The 11,982-nt window shown below is 39.2% G+C and overlaps 1 protein-coding gene and 1 pseudogene across 1 annotated transcript; one reads left to right on the forward strand and one right to left on the reverse strand.

The window, feature by feature from the left end:
* Positions 1-45: 45 nt before the first annotated feature.
* LOC146506416 (4-hydroxybenzoate polyprenyltransferase, mitochondrial-like) lies at positions 46-11,755 on the forward strand. The gene is made up of 8 exons (XM_085178973.1): positions 46-2,969; positions 4,672-5,005; positions 6,094-6,260; positions 6,445-6,566; positions 6,813-6,898; positions 7,003-7,136; positions 7,855-8,043; positions 8,169-11,755. Exons 2-8 carry the CDS (start codon positions 4,984-4,986, stop codon positions 8,283-8,285), a joined length of 837 nt encoding a protein of 278 aa, XP_085035099.1. The 5' UTR covers positions 46-2,969; positions 4,672-4,983; the 3' UTR covers positions 8,286-11,755.
* On the reverse strand, positions 9,741-10,398 carry LOC146506417 (membrane-bound ghrelin O-acyltransferase mboat4 pseudogene; annotated as a pseudogene).
* Positions 11,756-11,982: the final 227 nt, after the last annotated feature.

Here is an 11,982-nt window from a genome sequence, read left to right on the forward strand (position 1 = left end):
TGGAGTTTGTTGTTGTTGTTTTTTTTACTTCCACGCTTAGTTTCATTGTGAAATCTGGGGAAACAGTAACCGGAAGTGCGTAGATTTCATGCCTTAACGCCAAGCCCCCTTTTAAAAGTCTTTTTTTGTTTTTGTGATGGTGTTGTTTTCTGCTTCTTTGGCCGGCGATATAGGTATTATAATGTCCAATGAAAGGTATTAACAAATCCTCCATACTGTAAGTGTTATATAGCACCGCATATTTAAATAAATGGGCGCTATTGTTATTAAAAATTTATAACAGAAACCCTTTTTTTAGGCTCGGTTTCTATCGCAGGCAGTTGGCCACGTGCTTGCAGTGACGATGCTTGCTGAGCTGCACAGGTCACAAAGAAAGCAAGAAAAGCTTTGTTTTACCAATATCACCTTGGTTCCCAGAGAAATTTTATACTGATGTTGCAGACTTTTGCAGAGGGTCTGGCTTTTACAACAAGATGAATGCTAAAACATTCTAGGGGGAAAATAAAGGATCTAGATTTGTGTTATATATCACGTCTTCACAAAATTTTTTGCTCAATATGTTTCAAATTCACTCTTTATATGTTCATGATGCGCAAATCCTTTCGAGGCAGGTACCCTGCTTTAAGCAGGAGGCCGTTTGTGTAAAAAAGGATCGACCATCTCTCAAACGAGAAGGGGCTTAAGAGTTTATCTTTCACGATCTTATAATGCGGTGAATGCAGCCATTCCTCATCTCACAATGAATAGTACTCATACCAAAAAGTACAAAATGAAAGCATGTTTTTCATTATCAACTGCACCACTTAACCAGCCACACTGCTCTGTTTCTATTCTCATTGTAGTCTTTGGGGCGATCGTGACTCAAGAGTTGGGAGCTCGCCTTGTAATCGGAAGGTTGCCGACATACACCGCCACTTTACGTCAACTCCGAAGCCCTTTGGAACAGGGCCCTGTGCAGCACTGTTCAGCAAGAGCAGTGAGGTTTCAGTTGTAATGCTGCTTACACTTGTCACATGTTTTTTGCATATGCAATAATGTTGCATATTCCACAGCCCTACCCTGTCTTGACAAGTAAATTTAAGAATCTGTTTAGGACTTATTTATTTTATTTCTCACTTTGAATTTTTTTTTATTGAAACGAAGCTTCTGGCTTATTGGTGTTATTTTAGTCGTTATGCAGCCGTATTGTTTGTAAAGTTGGTGAAGCCTGCAGTCGGCTGAAACTGAAGAAGTCACATAGATAAGTGATAAAATGTTTCTACTAAACGCTAGGTCCAGATGAACAGAAATAAATTTCTAGGATCCGATCAGTTTACACTGACTACTACTCCATGGTTGTTTTGTATGTTAACAAGAACAAAATAAGTGAAGTAGACTTACAGGGCTTGTTCAAAGAGGTTTTCCAACATATGGTTTTAAGCAAAAAAGCATGGGTGCTTTTTCCTTAAAAAGTGAAAAAAAAAGAAAAAAAAACCAGGCAATTGTTAAGAACGCCTTAGGTGAAGTAGTGTTAGATAAACTAACAAAACACTGCTATTAAAAAAAAAAACTATTGGCATATAAAAGCTTCCATTAAGCTGAATATTATTTATATTATTGCATACATATGGTTGACAGAAAGTCACCTCTGTAGCTATTTCCCATTGAGGATTGCAAAAGAAACCACAAAAACTAATAAAACCAACTTACTGATTGTTTGTACATGTGCAGTGGAGGCAAAGTGGATATACTGGATAAAGAATGCTGAATATGGAGCTGCCATAATAAAAAATAAAAACTAGATAGTGTGAGATACGACCTGGTTTTTATTTAACCAGTAAGGAAATTGTGATGCACACTCCACACCAGTTGGAGGCGCTGGTCCTCCAACTTGTCTGTCAGCCTCAAAGAAGAGACGACCAATGACGACCCAGCAGGGAAGTATTGATCTGGTTGTCATCTGTCCAGTGTTTGGTCCAGGGGCGATTTTAGCCCATTTTTGGGGGTGCTTTAGCACCCCGAAAATGAATCAAAGCACCCCCAAAGATTTCTTACTTTTTTTTTGACAATATTTGCTGTTTGTGTGACACACTACTAAAAATATAAAAAGCATACAGTACTGTACTTGTTTGAGATGTAACATTTTAACAACAAAAGTATAGATAACCCCCCCTCCCAAAATGGTTTGTTCCAGCTCGCCTCTCCCCTACTCTGGCTCTAGCGCCGTTGCTGCCAGAGCGATGGTGGCTGAGACGCAGCAGAGCGGAGGTGTGAGTGCCTGGCTTAAAACAGGACATGTTAGCTGCACTTAACCTTCAGTTACTCTTAATATAGTTAGGTAGGAGTCAGACCATGTTTCTTTTTACCTGAAAAACATTACACCAGGTAACCTGCAGTGTTGAAAGCGTGTTTTGCGACAATGTTTGCTACCCTACAATCCGTTGTGCTCTGTAGTAAATTCAGCGACATTTGACCGTCCTGTTGCTCCCATTAAAATGTATATAGCCTATTTAAAATCGAAAACTTTAAATTTTCGGCAGCCTACTGCTGTTACCACCGTCCTGTTTGAAACGGATACTAACTAGCTAACTGACTGAATGCCCATTAACCTTATAACTCCTGTTGTGTGAATGTGTGTGTACATAGAGACAGCCAGGTTCGTAATGGATATAAGGAAGTTTTTTCAAAAAAAGGAGCCACATTCAGGTAAAAGTGTAAAATCAAATGATCCATCAATCAAGAATAATGTTGGATCAGTGTTTCATTGTTTATATCTTTTATTAGATGTTCATGTGGTTTGGTTATTTGCCTTTTGGTTGAAAGTACACTGAGAGAGGGCTTTTTGTTAGTGATCTTAATAGAATTTTTTTCATATTAATGTAATTTTTTATCTAATTGAATACAATCTATTTGTGTATGATTGTCAGTCCAAAGAGGGAGAGAGGAAAGTGGGGAACATGAGGAGAAAGTACAAGGTCAGGAAGAACCAGGTAAGAAAACAGACAGGGAACAGTGACAGGCACAACAGAAACTGTTAAACTGGCAAAGAAAAAAAAAAAAACACAACTTATTTTACTCACACAATCTGGAAGTTGCGTCCTCCCTATATTAAAGCTGTTATACAGAATCTGCAAAGCAAACTGGGTTGAAACATTTTTGACCCTCTTTAACAACATTCCAACATAACATTATAATTGATTGGGGAGATTAAAATTAATGATATATTTTTATGTGGTTCAGCCACAACTCTACTAAAACCTCAGCCAGTAATAGGTAGGCCAACCTTTGGACCGTCCAGTTGTCTGTATGACTGCCACAGTACGTACATCACATTTGCACACTATCAGAAAGTGCCAAACAGCCCTGGTGGAGTGAGGAGCTGTAAAGAGAAGCAGAGTGCTCTGTTTATATTCTAAAAATGTTTTAAGCTTGTTTCAAAGATTCTGTACAGCAGCTTTAAATGTTTGCCAAAAGCACACATACACTTATCAGTGTTTCTCAAACCTTTTACAGTGTGTACCACCTGATAAAAACGTTAAGCTCTCCTAAGTACCACTGTGAAAGCATGAAACTCATAAATCTTACAACACAAAATTAGTATTATTAAATTAGTAAAATTAGTATCTGCAATAAAGATTTTTTCATACATTTTATACATTCTACCACAGGCAAAGTTGCCTCAATTTTTATAGTTTTTATTAATATTTTGTAATAATTTATTTGTAATAATTTATTCTGTTCTGGGAGTGTATTTTTATGTATCTGTATTATATTATACATACACATTAAAAGTGAATCTCTGTCCAAAAAATGCACTCAGTTTACTTTTTACTCACTATGAGTATCATTCATTATTCTCGCCCAGTAATTAAGGTTAGGATTTTTTCTATTCCAATCCATTCTTCTTTGGCAGCATTTAAATAACCTTAATCAGATTTGATAGTTTTGTTACAGACTTTTCAAAAAGTGTTTTGCTTTTCTTTCACAAATGTGGGATTAAATTGTGTTAAAATGTACAAAACAGTGATGTCATGTTTTGTGACGAGGACCCAGGCACAGAGAGACTTGATGAATTTAAGAATCTTATGATTTAATAAAGTAATTTGCAGACTTGCACAGAGATGGTAAAATTATGATGACTGATAACGGAGACGAAGACAACAGATGATGAGGACAGGGAGGAACAGGGGTTTAAATGCACCAAAGTGACAGTCAGAGAGAACTCGGGACAACATTTAAGGATGCAGGGACTGACAGAGACAGGTTTATCTTGCTTGGCTGGGCAGCTTTCTGGGTGCTCAGCACCCCCAAAGCTCTGATCCTAGAATCGCCCCTGGTTTGGTCTTTTTAAAATCGGTATATTCTCTATTGTAACCTTCAGTGTAAGCTTGCTTCAGTGGCGAGTTAGCAAGTGTGTTGGTAGCATTCATTATATTTTCAGTGATAGCTTAGCCTTGTTACTGTAACACCAGCTTGTCTCATGTAGGTGTGTGCAGTGTCTTACCTAAACAGCTAAAACAGTCAGGTTGTTTCAGCCAAAAGTTTCACATATCTCTGTTTCTGTTGTAGCAAATGTATTGGTTTAACCCTCGTTTGCGTGTGTCTTTCTTCTGCTGCTGCTGCTGCTGCTGCTGCTGCTGTTGTGTGTGTGTGTGTGTGTGTGTGTGTGTGTGTGCGCGCGCGCGCGCGCAGGGGTGATCTTTATGAGTGCAGAGAGACACCATGTTCCCAGCCAAGATAGCTTTGAGCACTCTGAAAAGGATCCACCATGGAGCTTTTTATCGATGTCTTTCTACCTGCTTCATCCAGAAGGAAGGGATACAGGCTGGAGATGGGCCCCCCTCAGACCCCCGTGTGTGGAAGAGAAAGCCTAAGAACCAATCTGCAATCTGGTCATCAATAAGACTCCTTGAAACACAGTAAAACGGGAGAAGACCGTTCAGTTTATCAGCTGCTACTATAGTAAATTCAGCACCAGTACACGTCCAACCGTACCTCCGGCTGATGAGGCTGGACAAACCTATAGGTTTGTACTTATATGAACATCACATTGTTGGGTTGTCGTGTCTTCATTCGCTCACCCCAACCAGTCGCGACAGATAGCCGTCCCTCCCTGTTAAAAGGGAGTTTTTCCTTCCTACTGTGACAAAGCAATCTCATGTACTCAGGTTTACCTTCAGCAGGTCATTATGACCATGTCTACATGCTTAAACACATTCATTTTCTGCTATGCAATGACTTTTATCTGTATCAGTTTTAAAAAAAATATTGATATCTAGAATATTTCAGAATTTTGACTTTATTCCAAACATGCACTCTTTAAGCCCAGAATGATTTTTAGCAGCATTTTCACCATGTTAACAAAACAGAACAAAACAAGAAGCTATAGAACATTAATACAGTCTTCAGAAAACAAATGGCTAAAATAAGCACGTCATCTTTGACCTTGTAGAACTATTAACTGGCACTAACAGGGAAGCATCTTTGTAAACATGTAGCCCTGTCTCATGATGTAGATCAGCGGTCCCCAACACCCGGGCCTCGGACCGGTACCGGTCCGTGAGTCATTTGGTACTGGGCCGCGAGAGTTGAGGCTCAGGTGTGAAATGTATCGTTTTCAGGGTTTTTATCGATTTTCAGCGTTATTTTGTTATCGTTTTTATCGTTTACTCGGTTTTCCTTGGTCTTTTCACGTGTGTTATGAATAAATTTTCTTTTTTTCAGTACCGGTACTAGTTTTATTTTGTTGTATTTATCCGCGACACCTTAAAGGCCGGTCCATGAAAATATTGTCGGGCATAAACTGGTCCGTGGCACAAAAAAGGTTGGGGTCCGCTGATGTAGATAATAATGGTTAAAATTGTTCTTTGAAGTAATCCTACCAAACTGTAAAACTCTTATGTAATTACTGTGCAAGACAATGAGTCTAAAATATCTTGCCCCTGCATTTTTTCAGTGTCACTGCACAGATGCATCTAAAACCAAACCACATTTAAAATGCCACCAGATTAATGTAGCTATTGGCTGCGCATTCATCTCTTTGTGGGCTTTGTTTCTGTTCTTATCTTACTTCCTTGTTTAATTCACTTGAAATTCATTGCCTTTTAATCGTAGGGACATGGCTGCTGTACCTCCCCTGCACATGGAGCATTGCTCTGGCTGCTAACCCTGGATGCTTCCCAGATCTGGGCATGCTCACACTGTTTGGTACAGGTGCTCTTCTCATGAGAGGGGCTGACTGCACCATCAATGACATGTGGGACAAAGACTTCGACAAAAAAGTAAATGAGATTTTCTTACAGCTGACTCCAAACAAAGAACAGGACATGTTTTTGCAATAAAGTAAATAAAACTTCCATTGCCAAGCAGATGTTAGACTTACCTGTGTCACTGTCACTCCCCTGCTCAAAGTGTTTCTTTATTTTTCAGCTCTGATAAATTGAAAGTGTTCGTGTTTTTGCGCAGGTGTCCCGCACAGCCTCTCGACCAATCGCATCAGGAGAGATTTCTCGAATGCAGGCGCTGGTCTTCCTGGGAGGGCAGCTCTCGCTTGCACTTGGGGTTCTTTTGTGTCTCAACTATTACAGGTACTCAGAATCAATTTTATGTATGAACATTAATTACATTTTATTAGGAAAATATAAATAGAAGAAAAGGAACAGGTGTATAGGTTAGATTAAATCCTCCGAGTCATGAGAAAAAAAATCAGTGCAGCAGTTGAACTGGATCACAATATTACTACAGTGTGTTAATTTTCATAGTGTAACTAAAAGTGATTATTTATCCAGTTATTTTGCAGTCTTTCCCTCACATTGTTCAAAATGCTCTCACAGTATAGCTCTGGGTGCTGCTTCTTTATCTCTTGTTATCACCTACCCGCTGATGAAGAGGTTCACTTACTGGCCACAGTTTGTGTTGGGTATGTGCTGTGTAAAATTATCTTGTAGTGTTCTTTGTCTAGAGTTAATATTTTACAGATTACCAGAGCTATAGCTGTTCTCTTGTTCTCTTCTCTCACTTTAGGACTCACTTTCAACTGGGGTGCTCTGCTCGGCTGGTCCGCTATTAAAGGCTCTTGTGATTGGTCCGTGTGTCTCCCGCTATACTTCTCAGGAGTGATGTGGACGCTGGTATATGACACAATATACGCACATCAAGTAAAGTAGTGGGCACTTTGTTCCTATTAAACACTATTCTTTCCTTAAACCAAAGGCTGAGTGCAGTAAATTTAAAAGAACGCTCTCATACACCAACACTACCCTGAACCAATGATACCTGGCAACATGCTTTTTTTAAATGCCAAATTCTGACACTGCCATTTAAATGTTGCAGCAGAAATCATGACCAAGGTCATCAGCACCAGACCAGGAAAGCAGTTTTTCCAGTCATCTGTTGTCCAATTTAGCTTGCAAATGATAGCTTCAATTTCCTGACAGGAGCCCCCAATGTGCTTTTCTGCTGCTGTAGCCCATCGTGTTGTGCGTTGAGAGATGCATTTTAGCAGATGTTCTTCTGAGTGGTTATTTGAGTTAACCTTGCCTTCCTATCAGCTTCCTTTCTGTCCATTCTCCTCTAACCTCAGGCATCAATAAGGGATTTTTGCCTGGGTGAACTGGTATACGTAATAAAGTGACTGTTGAGAACCTGTAAATTTAAGAAGAAAGGAACCGAGAAACTGAAACTAATTTAAAAACAGTTTAAACTGTGAGTACCTGGTAGCTGTTCCTTTATATTTAAGAAATGCAGTTTAAGGATTGCAGTTTACTGTGTTTACTGATGTTTTTCTTTGAGGTGAACATGAGATTAATGTGTCCCATGTTAAAGTAGGGACCTTGATTGACTGTGACCTCGCGTTGTTTTGTCTTTCATAAATAGGATAAGGAGGATGACATCAAAGTAGGAGTCAAATCTACTGCACTGAGTTTCCAGGAGCAAACCAAACCCTGGCTGAGTGACTTCGTTGTGGCCATGATGTCTGGACTGGTATTAGCTGGGGTCAATGCTGAACAGACTCTCCCTTACTATGCTGTACTCACCGGTGTAGCAATGCACCTGACAAACCAGGTGAGGATCATGGTCGACTTTAATACAACATTTAAATGAGAAACATGCACAGATTAAATTCTAATCGAACATGTGTTTTAAGATTAGGTTTTCCATTGAAGTATATTTATTTTCTTCTCTCGTAGATTTACACATTAGACATCAACAAACCAGAAGACTGCTGGAAAAAGTTTGTTTCAAACAGAAACCTTGGACTGTTGTTGTTTTTAGGTATTGTTGCCGGGAATTTGTGGAAAGAATAAAGACAGACTCTGAAGAAATGAACAAGCCTTCATATAATTAGAGACAATGTTTTATTACATTTGTGTTTTGTTTTTTTATGAGGAGCACTATTTTAACAACTTATGTATTTTCAAAAATTCCAGTAAATCTAAATTGAAATTGCTGCAATAAGTGTGATTAACCACCAGGGAGCAGTATGATTAATTTCCTACCTGATGAATGTACTGTACGCCAGTGGCCTCATTACTTTGTTTTGGTCCATAAAACACAAAAATATCTGGGTCTTTGCACGACATCCTTCAAAAGCCACTGATTGACATTGGTGCTCTTTGTTTTTATGCTGGGCAGGCAGCATTTACCCACTTTACCTGTGCTTATGTGTCAGAAACCACTTCCAGTTATTAATTATAGGACTTTGGTGAGAGTCGGCATGTAGATCTGCAGACTTTACTGGTTCTTTTTGGTGCTTTTGCAACATGAAACTTCTCTCACCCATGATGTTTCAGTACTCTACGCTTCAGTACTCTAAAACTTTTAAACAAATTTGAAAGAGAATTCATTTACATCCAGTCCAGTGAAAAACAAAGTACATCTTCCAATATAGAAGGTATGTTTAGTTGCAATAACTTTATCATTTTCCCTATGAGTTTATCAGTTCCTTACATTGTTGTAGAGGAATTTTGGCCCACTCTTCTTTACAGTGTTGCTTCAGCTCGATATTTGCAGGCATTGGTTTATTGAAAAGTTTCTTAAGGTCCCACCACAGCAATTCAATCAGGTTGAGGACTGGACTTTAACCGGTCAATTGCAACACTTTGATGTGTTTCTTTTTTTAGCCATTCTGTCGTAGATTTGCAGGTGTGCTTGGGATCATTGTCCTGTTGTATAACCCACTTTTGGCAAAACTTTAGCTGTCACACAGATGGCCTCACATTTGACTCTAAAGTATTTCAGTATACAGAAGAGTTGAAGGTCAACTCAGTGAATGTAAGGTGTCTAGGTCCTCGGCATCCTGTGTTTTGGTTTTTGCCAAACGTAGTTCTGTGCATTATGTCCATGTTGGGTTTGGTTTTTTTTCTTGGTTGTCATTCAGTTGAAACTTGGCAAACCTAAACTGCTGCTTTCTTATTAGAAAGAAGAGATTTTTCTCCTGCCAAACAAGCCACAACTGTTCAGTCAAATTGTACTGCCATGAGAGTCTGAGATGTAGCCCATATTACATCTGAATGCTCCGACCCAGAAACCGCTGAAACAACCGCTTTCATAGAGGTGATCACATTTGCTTTTGCTTTTTGATTAACAGCATGTGGCTGCTACTTATCCTCTTAATTCATATAGAAGAGGTAGGGGTGTAATTAGTGTTTTATAATTGCATCTGAAACGTAGAAAGTGTTATAATCTAAGCCCAGTTATATGTTATGTTCCTGAAGCCAAAGTCAACATTATTTTTACTTTAATAATATAGCTTTGTTTGACTACTGTTCTAGTGAATTGAGGTTTAAAACGATAAACTGCAGGATTATATTAACAAGTGGAAAAAGACCTATGTATGTTTTGGATAAAAGTCTCAAACCAGACGAATTTCTAAATTCTACCGCTAGAACAATGCAGGTAACAATCATTTGAGTGTTTATCCAGTTTACAAAAGTGTCGGTGTAATATTTGGGAAGAGGTTCCTGTGAATATGATGGTCTGCTTTCACTGTTGCTGCCCAGGTGAAAAACCCCACAAAGTGTCCTAAGCGTAAACCGTGCCACCACAGTGAAAAAAACCAAAGCACATGAGCAGTGGGAAGTGTTTGTGCCTTGCATAAACTAGTCTACGGAGCCATGAAGCTGTTGTGGCGTTCCAGCGACGAGCAAACTGTGACATGCATATCGATGCCTCAGTGGTCCAGAAGTCCCCATCGGATAGTCCACTCCATTTGGAGAAATAGTCCCCAGATGAATCTTCCCAAAAGCCAAACCCTGCTGCGTTATTGAGGCATTCGCTGATCTTCCAGTGAGAGTAATACTGTATTCTTAAAACCAGTCCAAGACACCAGGTCGACAGGATGCCATAGAGCAGACCTTCCCAAAGTGTGGGGCCTGCCCCTAGGGGGGGCGCAGAGCCATTGCTGGGGGGGCGTGGCATGAAAAGGGAAAAAAACAAAAAAAACAAAGCTTGGACACTGCTAGCACGGCGCCCACACAAACGCAAAGCAGGAGATGAAGCATAGCTGAATATGTTTCCAAACCAACTTCATTCTAAGCCAAAGACTAGAAAATACGGTGAAGCATATCTGCCCTTTGGTTTCACCTGCACAAGTGCCAAGGTAGGTCTCCCTGCAGAATTGGTTTTCCCTTCGTCGGGAGCATGCGCTGGGCTCTCCAAATCACGGATAAACAGTATACCACATTCTTGATTTTTAGTTCACAAACACTTGTGATGACTAATGACTGACTACTCCTGACATTTTGGAGATGTTTGCTCTTTATACAGTAAAGTTACAGTGGAATACAAATAATATCAGGCTGATACTGCCACGATTTGTTCCCCCTGTCTAAATCACGGACAAACAGCATCCCACAGTTATTTATGTTTTTAAACCCATTTTGCACAGAGAGGCATTTTTTTTGAAAAATTTATTGATAGCAATGTTGAATATTATTACACAGGAAAAAACAACTACATGTAAAATAATTACACCGTGACGCCTCTGCCTTTCTAAATGGAGGGACAGTAACTGCGTGTTTATATGTAAGCATGTAAAACCTGAAGATAGAGACAAAATACTGTTAATCTGAATATCTGCCATTCTGCAATTCCTCTCATGTAAACAATAACGTTGCCCACAGCCTGACGTGAATAAAGGCACATACCTTTAACATTGCATGACGAACTCTGTATTCCTCGTCCACACATAAACGCAAAAAATGAGTTTTAAAAAATCTCAGTTTTCGGTGATTCGAAACGCCGTTTACGTGTGGACAAAGCAGCTGCGTTTTCAAAAATACCCGTGTAGGTGTGGACGTAGTGTAAAAGAGTTAGTCGTTTATTTTCTTACTACCAAGGTTATTATCATTAACGAAAACTAACAAAATAACGTAATAAAAAACTAGAAGTGAAAAAACATTTTCGTTAACGGAAATAAAAAATAAAAACAAAAAAAGGAAAACTAAAACTGTAATGAGTGTTCACAAAACTAAATAAAATTAACTGAATTTATAGCAAAAATGTGTTTAGTTTTCATTGATGTGTGCGTGTCATACAATAGTCAAGGGTGAAAATGAAGTTTAGTTTCCATGATTTTTTTCTTGCTGTCTAATTATGCCAGCAGGTGGCAAGTACGTTAGTCGAGTTGTCTGTGTTGCTGCTCCGTCCACGCGCAGAATCATGTCAGAAAAGGTCGGAGAAAGCGCCAGAGTCCAATTTGGGATTACTTTGAATATGACTGTGTTTTGGATAAAGCAAGTGTCTTGTAGTGGAAAGAGACAAATTATGAGGGACATTTCTAAAGTGAAAAAAAATCCCACAAACCTTAAAGTGCACTTGAAAAGCTCACACAAGAAGGCTAACCTAGCTTACCTAAAACAGAAGCTAACCCCAGGCAGGGCAGCGTGATGCATCCCGATGTTAGCTGGAATCGCAACATACCCAAGGATAAGCAGAAGAGAATGACTGATATGATGAAACTGGGATTTTGTTACACTTAATTATTGCAAACACAACTAAAAC

Source organism: Neolamprologus multifasciatus, chromosome 12, assembly GCF_963576455.1.
Source record: "Neolamprologus multifasciatus chromosome 12, fNeoMul1.2, whole genome shotgun sequence".
Classification (NCBI taxonomy): domain Eukaryota; kingdom Metazoa; phylum Chordata; class Actinopteri; order Cichliformes; family Cichlidae; genus Neolamprologus; species Neolamprologus multifasciatus.